Here is a 22,076-nt window from a genome sequence, read left to right as displayed (position 1 = left end):
AGTAGTCATGACCAAATTTAGGAGAATACAAGTGAAGGACCTAATATACATTTGTTAATATAAATCCTTCTTTCAATTACCTTGTATTAGTTCAATCTCTGCCTAAATCTTCTGTTTCTTCCTTTGTATAGTTTTTCTATTAAAATGTAAATACAACCACTTAGTGACGGGGCGCCTCCTTGCTCGGGGAGGGCAAAGCAGTGTGTTTGCACTGTTCGGTGTTGAGATTTGTGATTCCCACACTGTGGTTTCAGATCAGGGAATACAAATCAAGTGATCACTCTGTTAACTATAACATCAACTCAGTTGTGCACAATGGGAAAGATAATTTGCATCATAGCATTTATTTATTCAGTGAGCTTCTTCCTTATTATTAAGTCTGCTCATAAAATTATATTAGAGTTTAGAGCCAGTTAGCAGATGTTTAAAGCAGGGTTTTAAGACTGTCATTCATTATGTTATTTTATTTTTGGATTAATTTATTCCATATTCATTTAGTTGTACAGTGTTCTAAAAGTAATTTACAGTGGATTTTGAGGATACACTTGAAAGCATAGCTTAAAAGTGTGCTCAAAAGAAGAAAGAAAACTGAAGTGAAGGGCATAGAATGAAGCCAAGACAGAGGCTGTGAAAGGCATTTTCTTATGTCCCACAAACTCAGTTCTAAGGCAAAAAAAAAGAAATGAATTAGTTCTGCAATTAACAGTGGATAAATCAAGCCAATTATTTCAGAGAATTATTCTTGATACTAAGACTGGAGGGTTCTGTGTGTCAATTAGACATCAAGACTTTAAAATCAGATTATGATATCTTTGGGGCAGGAGAGAATATACATCAAAGTATTCTTGCTCTATTTTAAAAATTTCTAGCTTGATGTAAATCAACATTACCTATTAGCACATTATTTCTGACTACCATTACACAAATACTTTGAATTGGTAAACATTTCTAGAAATAGTGTATTATTCCTAATTATACTGTTTCTGGAGAAGGAGATGGCAACCCACTCCAGTATTCTTGCCTAGGAAATACCATGGACAGAGGACCCTGGCGGGCTCCTTGGGGTCACAAAGGGTTGGACACGACTTAGTGACTGAGCATACCATTTCTATCTGATTTTACAGATAATTAAAGGCACCCTAGCCTGCATGGTATCAGTTTATACACAATTTTTCAGTTCTAACACAGTGTAATGAATTTATTTTGATTTCTGTGGTTTCAATATAGTAATTTTCCTATATAATCTTGTTTTGCAAGCTACTGATGGAATGCAGTTTATGTTTCAAGGCAGGAGAAGAAAATTTAAGCGTAACATACTCTCTGCCCGTTTTGTTGTTCAGTCACATTGGCAGGCAGATTCTTTACCACTGAGCCATCTGGGAAGTCCATTTTATATATAGAAATTGTGTGTGTGTCAATCTCAGTTTATCCCTCCACCACTTATACCCTGGTATTAAAAGTTGTTTTCTGTGTCTGTAACTTTATAAAATACCACTTTTACTATTAAAAAGACTAATGTGTCAGGATGGTGGTTCTTAGAAACATGGGGTTCAGAAATAATAAAGATGGTGAAAAATTCAAGGAACCCACAGATAATTTCTGAGTGTTAACCCTGCCAACCAAGGACATCGCAAAAAGCCACAACAGCAGCAAGGACAATCATATATACTTTGCAATAATTTCATAAAAGAAAAGTGCGCTTTACTTTGGGAGGAATCTAGCTCCTCACTTTATGGAGATCTAGGGGTCTGTCCAGGTTTTACACAGAAGAAGCTTCAGGTCTCCCACCCCATCCTGCTTCTGACCACAGCCAGACTTCTCTCTCTCCCTCTTTGCCTCTTTCTATACTTCTGGTGTAATATCTCTCATTAAGTTTCTCTATGCTAAAAAAAGGTCTGAAATCTCCAACTATAGTTTCACTCATTTCCTATTTTCTTTCTCTGAGTATATATTCTACTTGCTGTTGTTGTTTTTAGTTGTAAGTTGTGTCCGACATTTTTACAACCGCATGCACTATAGCCCACCAGGCTCCTCTGTCTAAGGGATTTCTCAGGTAAGAACACTGGAGTGGGTTGCCAATTCTTTCTCCAGGGGATCTTCCTATCCCAGAGATAGAACCCACATCTCCTGCATTAGCAGGCAGATTCTTTTCCACTGAGCCACCAAGGAAGCCCATATATTACATTAAAAGTCTATAATATTGCAGCAGCATTTTGGGTTTACTCTGTTGGTAGGAACTTTACTGTCTCCACCTGCCTGTCTAGGTGGTCACTACTCTCTCACGCAATACTGTCTTTCACCTTTGTAATACTTCTCACAATTTTTATTCATACATCCATTTATCTGCTTACTTGTTGAAGGTTTATCCTCCTTTTAAGACTGAAAGTGTCATAAAGAAAGGGGTCATGTCTGTTTTGTTCATTTCTTTGTACCCAGCTCCTGGCACTCAGTAAATATGCCTTGGATTAAAGAATTAATTATTGAATAAATTTAAAATAATTGAGGGAGATAAAGTTATTTCTGGACCCCAAATGACAAATGATACTTGTAATACTTGTGATCATATGATACTTTTTTTTTTGCCTAGAATCATGGTTCTAAGTAAGGCAGATCCACTGATATATTGGGTTCAGACAGTAAAGAATCCATCTGCAATGAGGAAGAACTGGGTTCAATCCCAGGGTTGGGAAGATCCCCTGGAGAAGGAAACGGCTACCCACTCCAGTATTCTGGCCTGGAGAATTCCATGGACAGAGGAGCCTGGCATGGACAGAGGTGTCCATGGTGTTGCCAAGAGTCAGACACGACTGTGCTCATTTCACTCATTCCCTCTCTGATACATTTGCCCCTCAGAGGACACTTCTCAGTGTCTGGAGATATTTTTGGCTTTCACAATTAAGGGGATTTTACTGGCATCTAGTAACAGGGATGCTGCTAGATGTCCTTCGATGTACAGGACAGATCCCACATCAAAACTTATCAGAACTCAAATGTCAATAGTGCTGAAGCTGAGAAAGCCTGCTGCTGCTGCTGCTGCTGCTGCTGCTAAGTCACTTCAGTCGTGGCTGACTCTGTGCGACCCCAGAGACAGCAGCCCACCAGGCTCCGCTGTCCTTGGCATTTTCCATGTAAGAGAACTGGAGTGGGTTGCCATTGCCTTCTCCAATGCATGAAGGTTAAAAGTGAAAGTGAAGTCACTCAGTCATGTCCGACTCTTTGCGACCCCATGGACTACAGCCTACCAGGCTCCTCCGTCCGTGGTATTTCCAGGCAAGAGTACTGGAGTGGGTTGCCATTGCCTTCTCCATGAGAAAGCCTAGCCTACACCCTTGTCAATTTAAGTAGTTGATTATTTTACAAAATCATACTCTCAGAATACATTAGGAAGAATCTAAGAGATCATTAAGAATATTTTGTGTGTGTGTGTGATTAGGAGTCAGATGGCCAGATGAATTAATAATAATTTCTATGGCACAATTCAAAAGAACAAGTCCAGATATATATTCAAAATCAGTGGCCCTACAGTCCAGATATATCTTCAAAATCAGTGGCTCCTCTGTCCATGGAATTCTCCAGGCCAGAATACTGGAGTGGGTAGCCATTTCCTTCTCCAGGGGATCTTCCCAACCCTGGGACTGAACCCGGGTCTCCCACATTGCGTATGGATTCTTTACTGTCTGAACCCAATATATCAGTGGATCTGCCTTACTTAGAACCATGATTCTAGGGGGAAAAAAAAGTATCATATGATCCAGTCTGGAATCCTGCTTGAAGAAGGCTGGATAATACTTTCTTTTGCTCTGCTCTGTCCCGACATTCCAAGGGTGGGAAATTACCAAGAAATGTATTGCTATGTTTCCGTTTTCTGTTCATTATTCCTTAGTTGACATTTTTTAGCACAAGGGACAGAAATCACTTGGATTCACAAACGAATGTGAATCATTCGGAGGGTTTATGGGTGGACTTCTTACGTGGATGAGGAGACATTACAGATCCACTTCCGATGATGTCTTGAGAAGAGAACACATCTTTTCTCTAAGAGCACTGACAGTCATAGTAGTTCAGAAATGTGGACATGTCTAAATACCCTGGTGTGTTTTTTAATGTTTTCCCGAAATGTAATTCATCCAAGTCAAGTTGCTCACGCTGTATGCTACCTTTTCTGTTTGTTAGTAGCCAGTGCACAGGCAAAAATTAATCCTTATTGGGAGAGCAAGGCTAAGTCGACTCGCAGTGCCTGTACCTTATGATACCTCTGTAACAAAAATCCAATAAGGTGCTCACAGCAGGACTAAAAATAGGGGAAAAGTCCCAAGGGTGAGAAGAAAAAAAATCTTGAGTTCAAGAAACATAATGACCTAATTAAAACAGTTGTTTGTACAATAGCTTTCTTAACACTCACTACTGAAAATAAACTTCTAAGTTCCCACCTTGCACTACAGGGATTCCAGCTAGGGATTTTCCTATTGATGGCATTTATATATCTGGAAGGGCTGTATGCTTTAGGCGGTAAGGCAGATAAACCTAACAGGAGGTAATGTTATAATTACTTCCCATATCAGTGCCTGTTGCAAAGAGGAACTCTGAACGTAAAAAATTTTTAAAGATATTTAGGACCAAAAGGGGGTTTCATCAAATTCAAGGATCTAAGCTTTAGTTAGTTGAAATTCATTCCCAGTGACTTTGTCCAATGTAAATTTTTTTGCATTTTATTCTGTTACTGAACTTATTTAAGATTTATGATAAAAAAGGAAAATTGAAAAAATAATACTACTAATGTCTGATAATAATCCTACTGTATGTATGATTTCCTCCAGAAGCATTGAAAGTCCATGGAAATCAAGAAGGACAGAATTCTCTGAATGTAAAGGACAGATCATGAGCAGCAACTCATCCCCCAATGCAGCTGTGCAGCTCTGCTATGAGCACCTGAATGGATCCTGTGTGAAAACCCCCTTCTTGCCCACATCCCAGGTGATTCTGTACACGGTGTATGGCTTTGGGGCTGTCCTGGCCGTGTTAGGAAACCTCCTGGTGATGATTGCCATCCTTCATTTCAAGCAGCTGCACTCACCAACCAATTTTCTCATTGCCTCTCTGGCCTGTACAGACTTTCTAGTAGGAGTGACTGTGATGCCCTTCAGCATGGTCAGGTCTGTGGAGAGCTGCTGATACTTTGGGCAAAGTTTCTGTGCTTTGCACACATGCTGTGATGTGGCATTTTGTTACTCTTCTCTCTTCCACCTGTCCTTCATCTCCATCAACAGGTACATTGCTGTTACTGACCCTCTGGTCTATCCCACCAAGTTCACAGTGTCTGTGTCATGCATATGCATCAGCATCTCCTGGATCCTGCCCATTACTTACAGTGGTGCCGTGTTCTACACGGGTGCCAATGAGAAAGGGCTAGAGGAATTGTCTAGTGTCCTCAACTGTGCAGGAGGCTGTCAGATAGTTATAAATCAAAACTGGGTGTTGGTACATTTTCTATCCTTCTTTATACCTACCTTTGTTATGTTAATTCTCTATTGTAATGTTTTCCTAGTGGCCAGACAACAGGCTAAAAAGATTGAAAATATCAGTAGTAAAAGAGAGTCATCATCAGACAGTTATAAATCCAGAGTAGCCAAGAGAGAGAGGAAAGCAGCTAAAACCCTGGGTATCACAGTCATAGCATTTATGATTTCATGGTTACCATACAGTATTGACTCATTAATTGATGCCTTTATGGGCTTCATAACCCCGGCCTATATTTATGAGATTTGCTGTTGGTGTACTTATTATAACTCAGCCATGAACCCCTTGATCTATGCTTTATTTTACCCTTGGTTTAGGAAAGCCATCAAAGTCATTGTGAGTGGTGGGGTTTTCAAGAATGGTTCTGCAAGCATGAATTTATTCTCTGAACAAATGTAAGCCATTGGGTTGAGGAAGTTGAAGGTATCTTCACATTTTAAAAATGAATGAATTTTAAAAAATCAAGTAAGATTGTTACTACAGAGAAAACAAATTGCTTTTCCAGTTTAATTGGATAAATCAATGTCTCAGTCTATTAGGATGTGCATTTCCCTTTTGCTTCTTCAAAATTATTTATTTGACTAATAAATGTTAAGCCCATTATTGTTAACTGCTGTAGAACGCACCATTTCCTGTTCCCTGCAGTCATTCCCCACCTTTTCTCTCTTATTCCATTGACTCTTCCCTTTGTAACCTGTAAACACGTCTGTTGCCTTTTATTTTCTTTCTTTTTTTCCTTACAAACTGATCTACTCTTTCCCAATTTATCAAAAATTTCTCTGTGATTAACTTTCTCCAGTTTGTTGCTTTTCTTGCTTTGATTATTTTCCCAGGGAATTTTTTTGGGGATGCAGTTAAAAGTATTATGTTTAAGTCTGCATGGTGTCTGTGTCAGGAATTGGCTGCAGCATCTTCTCCATCCTGCCCCTGGCGTACAGTGGTGCCAAGCTGTACGCAGATGTCAGAGATGATGGGATGGAGGGATTAGTAAGTGCTCTCTGTGTAATAAGTGATTTTCAACCTGTTTAAATCAGTTTTGGATATTGATAGGATTTCTATTATTTTTCACACCTGGCTTTGTTAAGATCCTACTGTACAGGAATATTGTTCTTATGGTTAGAAAGCAGACTAAAGAGATGGAAAATATTACTAGAAAATAAATTTGTTACCAGGGACTCGCAAGATCAGAGTGGCTAAGAGACAGAGAAAAGCAGTTAAAACCCTGGGCTTCACAATGTAGCACTTTTGGTCTCATGATTACTCGATGTATCTGATTCATTCATTGATTCTTTAAGTTTTATCACACTTCATATGCTTATGAGATACTTTGTTGGTTCAGTTATTGCAAATTGCCCTAAATCATTCGATTTATGCTTCATTTACCATCGGTTTGGGAGAGCAATAAACCCTATTAAACTGGCAATATTAAAAGACAGTTTATGAATTATAAAACTAACTTCTAAAGCCTAAGTTTCATATCGATGATTTGAAAAATTTTAAGTTGATCTGGTGATATATTGGAAATTTCTGTAGTGATTATTGCATGAAATATAGACTTGAAAATGATCATTCAGTTGAGGAGGAGACATGGCACCTCGACTTTGGCAGCTTCACTTTTATACGTTTACGGATTTTGAAAAGTGAGCATCCTTTGAGCATTTGATAGAACTCTGTTATCTAGTAGTGGTCCACACAGTGGCCGTAATTTCTAGTTTCCTCAAATCTTTACACCAGCCTGCTCTGTCAGTTGTTATTTTCTTCTTTCAAGCCTGTTGCTGTTTTACCTTTCCTACCACCTAACTTTTTTTCATTTTCACATTTCTTCCTTCTCTGTTCCCTGTTAATGTCAGGTTGTTCTGTGGACTCCGTTCGCATTTATTTTGAGCAAATTGATTCTTGGGGTCCAGTCTTCTAGAGCTTCTAAAGGTCTCTGAGACGTATCCATCAGCCATTTCAGACTCAGGATGAGATTCATGTTTTATTTTTTTAGGAGACATTTTGTAAATGTAGGAATAACTGTTAGCCAAATGGAAGCCCAGTTTCTATCATAGTTGCATCCCTTTATGTAACCGTTTTCTCATTTCATGAAGTTTGTTGTTTTACCTTCCAGCTGATGATGGAGAGCAATTGTTGGTTATTTTTCCTTCTATAGGTACTATTTGGAGCTTATATACTGTTTATGATAAAAAAAAATACCAGTATTATATATGTTATTGGAAAAATGTGTAATTTAGAAATGTTGTTGTATAAAACTTTTTGAAAGATTCTTAAGGATCTTGCTTCATGTATTTCACAAAATCAAAACTGATTTCTTCCCGATGTTAAAAAACCAGAAGAAAACATATATATTTTTTTAACTTTATTGGTGGAATCATGACAGAAAATCCATATGGATTCAGGCACTTAATTTTTAAACTTCAAAGAAAAACAACACCATGTTAAGGAAAACAGACAAACTTAGAAAAACTATTGGTAGCATGCAGGATGAAGAATTAGTAGATTTTAAAATGTAAAAGCAATTTACACAATAGAAAGACAGAGACAAATGTCCCACTAAACAAATAAACAGGAAATTTTACAGAGATATGGTAATAAATACATTAAAATGTCCAATGTACAAATAATTTTAAAAGTTAGTTAAAATGTAATAAAGTTTCATATCTCAAATTGGAAGGACAGCATTGAAAGGATCATTAATATCAGATTAATTAGATTCTGAGAAGTTGAGCACACTGCTGAGAGTTGGGCATGTTCATATAGGAAAAACACAATTTAATATCTCTTGTCTTAGAGGAAAATGAAGACATTTATATAAAATTTCAAATCACATATCACTTGACTCTGTAGTTCCATTTCTGCCAAGCAAGCCTAAGAAAATAGAGTCAGGCAAGGAAGGAAACATGACAAGGACATTCATTGTATATCTCTCAATTATAGATGGAAATAAACTAGGATTGATATGGTGTAAATTAAATCAATTATGTTCTACTTTTGAAATGGAACATTATAAAACCATTTAAAAGAACAAATGCCTTATAACAGTTAACAAGGTAAGACAACCACAATATATTTTTTTCACTAAAATCAAAAGAAAACAGAAGCAAAAAAATCTGACCTAGATTGTAAAACAATATATGGACTAGGTCCCCATATTACACTTTTACAAAATGTAATTTTATGTATAAAAGACTGTGTCTGTGTTTGGGGAGGGGGACTTACTTTGTAATTTAGCTTTACCATTTTAATGTTTGTGATTGAAATACATAGGTTAAAATTGATATTAATAATACCACCTTTATTTTTATCTAAGCATCATTAGCTTTATCTGTGTGCTTGCTTGTTTTATTTGGCAGGGGAAGAATATCTTTTGAGAATATATCTTTGGTATATTTTTGTCTTATCTAATGAAACTATGACATAGGTACATTAGTATATTTTAGAAACTGCACCTTATATAGATAAATATCTAAGGAATTATATCTTAATATTTTTAAGTATTTTTATGGTTTTCTTTTAGCAGATCTTTAACATGCTCCAACTCTTCTGGTCTATATTAATTATGTGCTGTCTTTAGGAGCGATGGAAGCTATCAAGAGTCATGGTTAAACGTTCCACTTGTGCTTTATTTCTACTCTTCAGGTCATTTCTTGAAAAGTGATAAACAGTAGATGTGTTGAGTAGACGCACATATTCTAAGAAGAGACTTCACCTCCCAGCGAGGCTGGAAGGAGCATTTCCCGTCTAGAAGGGGAATGTTGCCCAATCTGCCCTTGTTGTTAGTCACTAAGTCTTGTCTTTTCTTTTGTGACCCCGTGGACAGAGGAGCATGGCAGGCTAGAGTACCTGGGATTTCCCAGGCAAGAATACTGGCGTGGGTTACCATTTCCTTCTCCAAGGAATCTTCCTGACCCAGGGATCAACCCGCATCCCTTGCATTGGCAGGCGAATTCTTTGGTAAAGCGTCTGCCTGCAATGCGGGAGACCCGGGTTCGATCCCTGGGTCAGGAAGATACCCTGGAGAAGGAAATGGCAACCCACTCCAGTACTCTTGCCTGGAAAATTCCATGGATAGAGCCACCAGGAAAGATTATAAGTCTGTCCCTTAGGTCAGGAAAATGCATTCCTCAGAAGACAGACCTCAAAGAACACCCACAGATACTAATGTGAGACCTAGCTCTCTGAAGACGGATGACACTGTGGGGATAAAGGTCACAATCCCTATACTTACTGAGGTATTATTCTTGTATCTGGTGCAATGTGAGACTCTAAGTAGATTTAAGAGTACTGCAGAAAAATAAATCCTATCTAGCATCCCTGAGCAGGTGAAACGAAGATTTGTATCTGTTACCACAGGTATTTCATGTCCTCTCCCCTCCTAACCTCTGACCTCCACAGAAATCCAAACAACTTGGCAAAATGAGGGGGGTGGGGTCAGGTTGTGCGCAGGTCTCCTTGAGCTCATGCCGCTCCCCACACTGCGCCTGCGCTACAGCCGCTCTCAGCCCTGCGAATGCGTCCAACCCCCATCTCGGAGCCTCAAAACACACTGCCCTCTTGCCCTGGGAAACCCTTCTCTGTTTTTACCTTAAATATCTCCTTGACCCTCTCAACCTATCTTTATAGTTACCTGCTTGGTAACTTTGCCTGTGGATACGGTTCCCTTGCTTCATTGCGGTGACCTCCACTGCACTCTGTGTATCCGAGCCGTCACCACATTGAGTTGTCATTACTTGTTCACAGGTTGGCCTCTCACGTGGAGTTAGAGAAGTAAGATAAAATATGATGGATAAGCTTTGATTTATTCCAACATCTTTTAAGTCGATAGACAATCCACCAGGAGGAAAGAAAGATTTGGAGCAAACTGGAACACTCATAGGTTGCTGGTGGGAGTATAAAATGGTCCAGTTACTTTAGAAGAAAGTGTATACTTTCTTGCAGAGTTAAACCTACACTTCCCAATATAACAACCCCAAGCTGAACAGTCTGAATATTTATTAACTGATCAGACATGACTGAGCAACTGGACAACAACAAAATATGGATAAAATAATTGTGGTATATTCAGACAATGGAATTACATTTAGCAACGATAAGGAATGACCTGAAAATGTACTCAGACATGGATGAAACTCACAGACATTGACCTGAGTGAAATAAGCCAGACATCAAAGAGGACAAACATTGTGATGCTTTTCATAAAAGATTTTTAGGCCTTGAAAATTAATCTCTAGCCATAGAATGGAGATCAGCGTTTTCCCTAGGAAATGTGGGGTGAGATTAACTATAAAAGGGCCTGAGGAGAATTGCCAGGGTGTTGCTTTCTACCTTGGTTGTGGTGCTGAATATAAGGGTGGATACATTTATCATGTCATCAGTCCGTGTGTGCTAAAAATGTAAACTTTTCAAATTTATTTTATGCCTCAATATGAAAAAAATGATTTTTAAACATAGAAGTCATTCCTCAGAAAACAGTTTTTAAATACTGTTGGGCATACACACCAAGGAAACCAGAATTGAAAGAAACACGTGTACCCCAATGTTCATTGCAGCACTGTTTATAATAGCCAGGACATGGAAGCAACCTAGATGCCCATCAGCAGATGAATGGATAAGAAAGCTGTGGTACACATACACAATGGAGTATTACTCAGCCATTAAAAAGAATACATTTGAATCAGTTCTAATGAGGTGGATGAAACTGGAGCCTATTATACAGATTGAAGTAAGCCAGAAAGAAAAACACCAATACAGTATACTAACGCATATATATGGAATTTAGAAAGATGGTAACAATAACCCTGTATGTGAGACAGCAAAAGAGATACAGATGTATAGAACAGTCTTTTGGACTCTATGGGAGAGGGAGAGGGTGTGACGATTTGGGGAAATGGCACAGAAACATGTATAATATCATATAAGAAACAAATCACCAGTCCAGGTTCAATACAAGATGCTTGGGGCTGGTGAACTGGGATGACTTGGAAGGATGGTACAGGGAGCGAGGTGGGAGAGGGGTTCAGGATGGGGAACATGTGTACACCCGTGGCGGATTCATATTGATGTTTGGCAGAACCAATACAATATTGTAAAGTAAAAAAAAAATTAAAAAATTAAAAATGGTACCCACAAAAAAATAATAATTTTATTTGTTCAGTTTATGGCTGTGCTGGGTCTTCGTTGCTGCGCAGGCTTTTCTCCAGTTGCTGCTGCTGCCGCCTAGTCGCTTCAGTCGTGTCCGACTCTGTGTGACTCATAGATGGCAGCCCACGACTGAAGTGACTTGGCAGCAGCAGCAGCAGGGGCTGTTCTCTAGCTGCAGTGCACAGCCTTCTCATTACCGCGGCTTCTCTTGCTGTGAGCACGTGGTGCGTGCGCTGCAGTAGCTGCAGCACATGGCCTCAGTGGTTGCGGCTCCCGGGCTCTAGAGCACAGGCTCAGTAGTTGTGGTGCAGGGACTCAGTTGCTCCATGGCCTATGGGATCTTCCCCGATCAGGGATTGAACCTGTGTCTCCTGCACTGGTAGGCAAATTGTTTACCAGGGAACCATCAGGGAAGCCGCAAAAAACACTTTTTGAAAAACTAAGGTGAGATCTGTTCTAGAATGCTGAGAGAAAAAGGAAATTTGTCAGTGGTATAATCCAGCGTATATAATAGGAATATCCACATTCCAAAAGTCCTTTCATTTTATTTTATTTTTTAAGTATCTTCCACGCTGCTCCCACTACAACTCCAACAACAACAGGAGCAGAAACGATGTTTTATTTGTACTTACACTTCCTTTGTTGTTCCCTGAGGCAAACACCTTGTATTCTGCTACCCCACTTTCCCAGGTCAGAATTTTTAAAAGCAAACCTGAAGCATTCAAGTATTTAACATATGATTCTTTAACTTCTTTGAGCTTTTCAGTGTGTGGTGTGGTAAAGAATCCAACTGCCAATACAGGAGACATAAAACACACATTTAGATCCCTGGGTTGGGAAGATCCCCTGGTGAAGGAATTGACAACCCACTCCAGTGTTCTGGCCTGGAAAAGGCGAGACAGAGGAGCTTGGTGGGCTATAACCCATGTGGTCACAAAGAGTCAGACAAGACTGAGTGACTGAGCAACTGAGCCCACACATTTAATTTTTTAACACAAATCAACACTGGTAGGGATAAAGAGTTTATTTGAAAGAGTTCTAGTGACATTCAACACAGAAATCATATACATAAAAGGTTCTTAAAAAAGTGAAAAGGCAGTATTTAATAATAGCAAATAATATGACTTTCAAATTCCACTCAAAGGTTTTAAAGGATAGGCACTATTCGATTCCATGCAAAGCTAAAGTGTCATCAGGAAATTAGTAGGGCATAAACTTATTTTAGCATAAACATAACTGTTATTTAGTTTTTTCTTTCTAAGCACCTTGAACTTATGGGGATTCAATCTTAAGGGCTTTGGGGATTGAAATTGTTTAGTTACATTCCTGAGGGGAGGGAGTGTTTGGGTCATTATCATTGCTCTGATAAATTAGGAAAATAATGCTAATAAAATGTGGCATTCGAACATGTATCCTGTAAAAGCTTCTTGAAGACAACCTCTCCTTTAATATGAAAAACTAGGGAAGATTTTTCAAAATTTAAATCAACAGCATTTTATGTAATGTTGAAAATTAACTTCTTATTCATTTGAAAGTGATCATTTTACATGAGGATATGAATCACTTTCTAAACATGCAAGTGAAGATTTGCACTTACAAGGAATTAAAGACAGAATACACTAGCAAGTGCTGACATTGTATTTATCTTCTCTTTAAGGACATTTTGAAAACTGGAATGACATCCTGAGCCACAGAGGGTGACAGGTTTCCAGGTATCAAATCAAAGAATCATGAGCAGTGTGTCTCCTTCTGCTGCAGTTGTGCAGCTCTGCTACGAGCACCTGAACGGATCCTGTGTGAAAACCCCCTACTCACCAGGCCCCCGCCTCATCCTGTACACAGTGTTCATCTTTGGAGCTGTGCTGACTGTATTTGGAAACCTCTTGGTAATGATTTCCATTCTCCACTTCAAGCAGCTGCATTCTCCAGCCAATTTCTTGATCACCTCCCTGGCCTGTGCAGACTTCTTGGTGGGAGTGACTGTGATGCCCTTCAGCACAGTGAGGTCCGTGGAGAGCTGCTGGTACTTTGGGGAGAGTTACTGTCAACTCCACTCTTGTTTTAATGGGTCATTCTGTTACGCTTCCATCTACCACTTGTGCTTTATCTCTCTGGACAGGTACATTGCCGTCACTGACCCCCTGGTCTATCCAACAAAGTTCACTGTGTCTGTTTCTGGCATGTGTATTGTCTTCTCTTGGCTCTTTCCCATTATTTATACTTTTTCCCTTCTTGGCACAGGAGCGAATGCAGCTGGACTGGAGGATCTAGTAAGTGCTCTCACCTGTGTGGGAGGCTGTCAAATCGCAGTGAATCAGAGTTGGGTATTGGTGAATTTTCTATTATTTTTCATCCCCACCCTTGTGATGATAGTTCTTTACTCCAAAATTTTCCTCATTGCTAAACAGCAGGCTAGAAAAATTGAGAATCTGAGGAGTAAGACTGGGCGATGCTCAAACAGCTACCAAGACAGAGTGGCCAAGAGGGAGAGAAAGGCAGCGAGAACACTGGGCATTGCAGTGCTAGCGTTTCTGGTCTCCTGGCTGCCTTACTTCCTGGATTCCATCATTGATGCCTTCCTAGGTTTCATCACTCCCACATATGTTTATGAAATATTGGTTTGGATTGCTTATTATAACTCAGCTATGAACCCCTTGATTTATGCTTTCTTTTATCCTTGGTTTCGAAAAGCCATCAAACTCATTGTCACAGGCAAAGTCTTGAGAGAGAATTCCTCAACAGTAAATTTATTTTCTGGGTAAGCCCACATTTTAGATGGAGGAATTGAATATAGATTCACAGTAAACACATCATTGGGTAGAAAATGTAATCATATACATGCAAGATCTTATAAAGTAAAAGAATAAATTATGCTTCATAATAAATTATGACCTGAAGACTTAAATTCAGTTTCATCATTCTTTGGTCAATATAACATAAAAACCTGGTTGTTATGGAAACAGCATGACCTTAGAGCCAGAAACGTAACATTTTAACATTGATCTTGGGTTGCTACTTGTCTCTGATCTTCACTGTACATCTCTAGTTATTAATCCCTTCCTTGTAACATTCTTGAGAAAATGTAAAAGAATGTATAGACAGAAACTGCAATGTTTTGTTATTCTAAATCCTCCCTTTTATTACTTTATAATAGTTTAATCCCTGGTTATAGTTTCTCTTTATTCCTTTGAAACGTTTTTTAAATTACTATTACAGTGTAAATGTAGCTGGGGAATACTTAGAGATATTCTGGCTCAGGGAGGGCAAAGTAGTGACTCTGCCTTGTCAGGTGTTCAGATTTGTGAGTCCAGAAATATGATCTCAGAGTCAGGTAAAATAAACCCAGAGATAAAAGTATTGACTATAATATCTGTCGAATTATTTGCCCTGGGAAAGGTAATTGATGTTATAAATAGCATTCATTTGTTGAGTGGGCTATTTCCTGGTGATTGTCTGCTCATAAAATTTTGGCTGACTTTATAAATTTTGCCGATTAACATATGTTTAGAGCACGCACGAGTTTTTAACATTGTCATTTTTTATTGTACTTTATGTCAAATTAGCTTTCTGTTTTGTTCACTTTTGCAGTGCTCCAAAGATTAGTTATAAGGATTTTCAATGATATACATGAAAGCTCAAATTACAGATATGTTCTAAAAAATACAGAACTGAAATGAAGGATATAAAAAGATGACAGAGGCTGATAAATGCATTTTATATAACCCACAAATTTGAAACTGAACAAGTTAAGCAATTCACATTGTATAGAAGCCGGTCAACTTTTCAGACATGGAGACTTGTTTTTGGTACCAAGACTAGAGAATGTATATTTCTGTATTTTTAAATAATTTTTAAAATAAATTTCTTGATTCTATTCTAATTTTACTTTGTAGCAATCAGATATCAAGTTTGAAAAATCAGAGCATCATATCATTGGACAGGGATGAATATATATCAAAATATCCTTGTTTATTTCTCTAATTTCTCATTTAATGTAAATCAATCATATATTAGGGTTATCATTTCTGACTATTATTTAACAAATGCTTTAAATTGGTAAACCTTTCCTGAGATTGTGTATTATTTCTGATTTAATGTACTTGTGAGAAACTCTCTCCCATCTTTACTTGATGGTTAAAGATGAAACAAATGATTTAAAGGCACCCTAGACTGCTTAGCATTAGTTTACCCTCAACTCTTTAGTTCTGACAGTGAAAATCATCAACTTATTTTGATTTACTGCTTTCAAAAATACAATCTTTGTTGTTGCTCAGTCACTAAGTCATGTTTGATTTGTCGCAACCCCATGGACTGCAGCATACCAGTCTTTTCTGTCCTTCACTATCTTCCAGAGTTTGCTCAAATTCATGTTCATTGAGTCTATGATGCTATCTAACCATCTCATCCTCTGTCTCTGTCACCCCCTTCTCCTCCTGCCCTTAATCTCTCCTAGCATCCGGGTTTTTTCTGATGAATTGGCTCTTGTCATCAGGTGTGGCTCAGCTGGATAAGAATCTGCCTGCAATGTGGGAGATCTGGGTTCGATCCCTGGTTTGGGAAGATCCCCTGAAGAAGGGAAAGTCTACCCACTCCAGTATTCTGACCTAGAGAATTCCTTGACTCTATAGTCCATGAGGTTGCAAAGAGTCAGAGACGACTGAGCGACTTTCACTTCACATCAAGTGACCAGAGTATTGGTGCTTCAGCTTTGACATCAGTTCCTTCCAATGAATATTCAGGGTTGATTTCCTTTAGGATTGACTGGTTTAATCTCCTTGCTGTCCAAGGAACTCTCAAGAGTCTTCTCCAGCACCACGATTTGAAAGCATCAGTTCTTTGGTGCTCAACCTTCTTTATGGTCCAACTGTCACATCCATACACGACTACTGGAAAACCATAGCTTTGACCCTATGAACCTTTGTCAGCAAAATGATGTCTTTGCTTTTTATTATGCTGTCTAGGTTTATCATAGCTTTCCTTCCAAGGAGCAAGCGTCTTTTAATTTCATGGCTGCAGTTACTGTCAGCAGTGATTTTGGAGCCCCGCCCCCTCCGACCCCCGCCGCCAGAAATAAAATCTGTCACTGCTTCGGCTTTTTTCCTATTCTATTTGCCATGAAGTGATGGAACCAGATGCCATGATTTTAGTTTTCTGAATGCTGAGTTGTAAGCCAGCTTTTCACTCTTCTCTTTCACCCTCATTCACAGGCTCTGTAGTTCCTCTTTACTTTCTGCCATTAGAGTGGTATTATTGCATATCTGAGGTTATTGACATTTTTCTTGGCAATCTTGATTCCAGTTTGCAATTCATCCATTCTGGCATTTCACATGTCAGGTTTACATATGCCAGATGTACACATGCCAGGACATTCAGATGTACTCTGATTATAAGTTTAATAAGCAGAGTAACAATATACAGCTTTGTCTTTCTGCTTTCCCAATTTTGAACCAGTCCTTTGTTCCATGTCCGGTTCTAACTGTTGCTTCTTGTCCTGCACACAGGTTTTTCAGGAGACAGGTAAGGTGATAAGGTATTACCATCTCTTGAATAATTTCCCACAATTTGTTGAACCATACAGTCAAAGGCTTTCATGAAATCAATGAAGGAGAAGTAGATATTTTTCTGGACTCTCCTTGCTTTCTCTGTGATCCAAAAAATTTTGGCAATTTGATCTCTGGTTCTTCTGCCTTTTCTAAACCCAGTTTTTATATCCAGAAGTTCTCGGTTCACTGTTGAAGCCTAGCTTGAAGGATTTTGAGCATAACCTTACTAGCATGTTAAATGAACACAATTATATGGTAGTACAATTCTTGGGTGAACATTCTCTGGCATTGCCATTTTTTGGAATTGGTTTGAAAACTGACCTTTTCCAGTCCTGTGGCCACTGCTAAGTTTTCCAAATTTGCTGGCATATTGAGTGCAGCACATTCACAGCATCAGATTTAAGGATTTAAAATAGCTCAGCTGGAATTCCATTGCCTCCACTAGCTTTGTTCCTTGTAATGCTTCCTAAGGCCCAGTTGACTTCTCACTGCAGGATGTCTAGCTCTAGGTGACTGACCACACCATCGTGGTTAATGCGAGTCATTAAGACCTTTTATATATAGTTATTCTGTGTATTCTTGCCACCTCTTCTTAATATCTTCTGCTTCTGTTAGGTCCTTACCATTTCTGTCCATTATCATGCCCATCCTTGGGTGAAATGTTCCCTCGATATCTCCTGTTTTCTTGAAGAGAACTCTAGTCTTTCCCAGTCTGTTGTTTTCCTCTATTTCTTTGCATTGTTCATTTTAAAAGGTCTTCTTATCCCTCTTTGCTATTCCTGGAAGTCTTCATTCAGTTGGGTATATCCTTCCCTTTGTCCTTTGCTCTTCACTTCTCTTCTTTCATCAGCTATTTGTGAAACCTCCTCAGACAACCACTTTGCCTTCTTCAGTGCAGTAACTTTCTCTAATCCTGTGCCACAAGATATAGAGAAATCATTCTTCCTCGTTTTAAAAATGAAAAAGCTAAAATCAAAGTTTAAAAGTCTGCTGAATGTCATAAAGCTTCTGGATTCAAATAAGCACTCTAACATCTAGTTTAATGCATTTATGCTTGTCTTCCTTTTGTTTTAGTAGACTTTCACATATATTAGACAAAACATTTAGTTTTACCACTTCCTTTCCTAGGTCAACATTCAATTCTGTCTATAATTATAAATATTTTAGAACTTTCTTATTAAGAAAACAACAAGCACTTGCCCTCATTTCTCTTCTTAATTTACTCTGGCTGTATGCGGGCTAGTCTACTGGCCTTTGTGTCAGTGAACACTGATTGAGTGTTTCTGGTATGTAACACATGAGCTTTGGAACTGGCAGGGTACAACGATAAAAACCATCTAACCCTAAGAGTGCTGTCTGAATTATGGATCTTTCATTGAGCACTTGGGACCACCTTACCTCCCCAACTCAGTCTTCACAACAACTCCATGTACAAGGGAATATTGTTACTATATTATTATTACTTTACATCATAAATGAGGAACCTGGGGCATAAAGAAGTGAGTCTCATGCCCAAGGTGGCATATCCGTTAAAGAATAGAGCCAGTATTCTGGCTTTCCAGGTGGTGCTAGTGGTAAAAAATCTGCCTGCCAGTGCAGGAGACACGAGAGATGCAGGTTCGATCCCTGGGTTAGGAAGCTCCCCTGGAGTAAGGACTGACAACCCAGTCAGGTATTCTGGAAAATTTCATGAACAGAGGAACCTGCCAGCCTACATTCCATGGGGCCGCAAAGAGTGAGATGTGGCTGAGTGTTCACACACACACACACACACACACACAGCCAGTATTCACATCCAGGGAGTCAGAAATTAAGTGAAATAACCAGTAAGTAAATTTTCTCCCCTGTTGTGGCCCAGCCACTGCCATCAAGTTTCTGGGAGCAATATGAAAAGACGCTTTGTACTAATTATGTCAAAGGAAAAATTCTGTCATCATAAAGGAAAGATTAAACAAAATTCTTTGGAGATATGGGGACACTGGTGGGAATAATTGATTTCCTGTGACATATCAATTCAACCTAGACTTCTTCATTATATATTTTACTGTATAAGGTTTCCCCCTCTAAGGGTGAAGGGAGCATCATTTAGATAAATTACATTGTAATTTCTATAGCAGGATTGGTCAGCACATCAAGCAAATACAAACAATCTTATTGTTTCTATTAATAACTATTTGGTTCCTTTGAGCTCCTTCTCCACAGCAAGACTTCTACTTTCAAAACATTTCAAGGCACCTGAGTGTTACAAATTTGCAAATTGCATACAATTTTTTCATGAATATCATATATTATTATGATAAAGAATGATTGTATTTGCAAATCATGTGCTCCTTTAATAGCTCATATATTAACAGTACTTTATAATTTTATTTTTATTTTATTTTATTTTATTTGACTGTACCGGGTCTTAGTTGCAGCATGTGGGATCTAATTCCCCAACCAGGAACTGAAAGCAGGCTCCCTGAATTGGGAATGGAGAGTCTTAGCCACTGGACAACTAGGGAAGTCCCAGCAGTACCTGGTAACGTGTGTCTTCATTTTTTCATGAATGAAAAGCGACAACAATAGAGGTTGTAAATGTATATCTACATAGCCCCTGCCTTCTCAGGAACCACTTTGTTCATTTGTCTGTTACACTGCTTTCTGCTTTCTGATGATCTGTTTGGTATATTGTGTGCCCCTCTCTCCCCAAATGTGTGCTCCTCAGAGGAAGATAACCAGCTCTTCATATGAATACCTCTAAGATGGACCTCCCACTATATGTGTAATATAGGAGAGAGTCAAACACTAGAGTAGCAAATAGCATAGATTCCTCTAATAAGTTTTGATGAGTAGCAAAAACAATATAGAAAGACTCAGCACAACTCTTTTCATAGTTGACGTTAGATATTGCTTTTTCTTTTTTTTTGCATTTTATTTATTTATTTTTAATATATGTGGTTGATTTCTCAGATATCTGCTTCTATTGGAAGAGATTTCACTGTCTCAAAAGTTTGGAATTGACCAGAGGCTGCCCTGGTTTATTTTTAGGGTTATTCTATGCAAAAATACAACCTTTGTTATTAAAAAGACTAATGTCTCAGGATGGTAGTTCTTAGAAACTTGGGTTTCAGAAATAAGAAAATTTGTAAAAAAAAAAAAAAAAAAAAAATTCAAGGAACCAACAGATAGTTGCCAAATATAAACTTTGCCAACTCAGGACATCATAGACAGCAGCAGCAACAGTAGCAGGGACAGCTTTATGTTTTGGCTGAATTTCACAGAAGAAAGTAGAAGGCAATGGCACCCCACTCCAGTACTCTTGCCTGGAAAGTCCCATGGACGGAGGAGCCTAATAGGCTGCAGTCCATGGGGTCGCTAGGAGTTGGACACGACTGAACGACTTCACTTTCACTTTTCACTTTCGTGCATTGGAGAAGGAAATGGCAACCCACTCCATTATTCTTGCCTGGAGAATCCTGGGGATGGCGGAGCCTGGTGGGCTGCTGTCTATGGGGTCGCACAGAATCAGACATGACTGAAGTGACTTAGCAGCAGCAGCATCAGAGAAAAAAAGTATGTTTTAATATCAATATATAAGAAATAGATTATTTAAGAATAAAGGGCAGTTCTGTAAATTGAACAAACAATATGAGACATGCATTTTATTGTTCTCATTCTCCTCTGACCCCCAGACTGGTACTGATCCCCAGACTGGCATTTCAACATAAATGAATTAAGATTGAAAGACATTACAAAGAATAAATACTGAGATTTAACTTTACAAACATGTTTTCTTCTGTGTCAGTTCTGTGCACCTTTTAGGAACCTGGTCTTCATCTGAAGTCTCTGCTCTTTCACAGCAGAGCAATGAGGGGGCATCCTTTGTATTCTTCTTCATGGTGGTGGAGCATTCACCTTGCAACCTCCCAGAAACCCCTAAGGTCATCAGACTGTACCAGTCTTGCCTCTCTCCAATATTGTCAACATGGGCACAGGGTCCTTCTTCCTTTTTGCATCTTTATGTTAATTCTGAGCACTCCATCATTCTCTCCACAACTAAAATACATATATCTATACATATACATATATGTATATAAAACATTTAAAGTTATGAACACTTGCTCTGTTAAATACTCAAGATGTGCTTTAGCAATCAGATTAGATCATATCTGTCGCTCAGTTGTGTCCGACTCTTTGCGACCCCATGAATCGCAGGACGCCAGGCCTCCCTGTGCATCACCAACTCCCGGAGTTCACTGACACTCATGTCCATCGAGTCAGTGATGCCATCCAGCCATCTCATCCTGTCGTCCCCTTCTCCTCCTGCCCCCAATCCCTCCCAGCATCAGAGTCTTTTCCAATGAGTCAACTCTTCCACTGAGGTGGCCAAAGTACTGGAGTTTCAGCTTCAGCATCATTCCTTCCAAAGAAATCCCAGGGCTGATCTCCTTCAGAATGGACTGCTTGGATCTCCTTGCAGTCCAAGGGATTCTCAAGAGTCTTCTCCAAAACCATAGTTCAAAAGAATCAATTCTTTGGCACTAAGCGTTCTTCACAGTCCAACTCTCACATCCATACATGACCACAGAATAAACCATAGCCTTGACTAGACGGACCTTTGTTGGCAAAGTAATGTCTCTGCTTTTGAATATGCTATCTAGGTTGGTCATAACTTTCCTTCCTAGGAGTAAGCGTCTTTTAATTTCATGGCTGCAGTCACCATCTGTAGTGATTTTGGAGCCCAGAAAAATAAAGTCTGACACTGTTTCCACTGTTTCCCTATCTATTTCCCATGAAGTGGTGGGACCGGATGCCATGATCTTCGTTTTCTGAATGTTGAGCTTTAAGCCAACGTTTTCACTCTCCACTTTCACTTTCATCAAGAGGCTTTTG

The 22,076-nt window shown here is 38.9% G+C and overlaps 1 protein-coding gene and 1 pseudogene across 1 annotated transcript; both read left to right on the top strand.

Annotated features, from left to right (window-relative positions):
• The first annotated feature begins 4,878 nt into the window (after positions 1–4,878).
• On the top strand, positions 4,879–5,916 carry LOC113898824 (annotated as a pseudogene).
• A 7,472-nt stretch (positions 5,917–13,388) lies between these two features.
• On the top strand, positions 13,389–14,420 carry LOC113898736 (trace amine-associated receptor 7a-like). Its single transcript, XM_027552141.1, has one exon. It carries the CDS (start codon positions 13,389–13,391, stop codon positions 14,418–14,420), a length of 1,032 nt encoding a protein of 343 aa, XP_027407942.1.
• The last annotated feature ends 7,656 nt before the right edge of the window (positions 14,421–22,076 follow it).

This window comes from Bos indicus x Bos taurus, chromosome 9 (assembly GCF_003369695.1).
Source record: "Bos indicus x Bos taurus breed Angus x Brahman F1 hybrid chromosome 9, Bos_hybrid_MaternalHap_v2.0, whole genome shotgun sequence".
In the NCBI taxonomy this organism is placed as follows: Eukaryota; Metazoa; Chordata; class Mammalia; order Artiodactyla; family Bovidae; genus Bos; species Bos indicus x Bos taurus.
The sequence above is the reverse complement of the archived record's forward strand: the minus strand, read 5'-3'. Positions and strand labels throughout refer to the sequence as shown.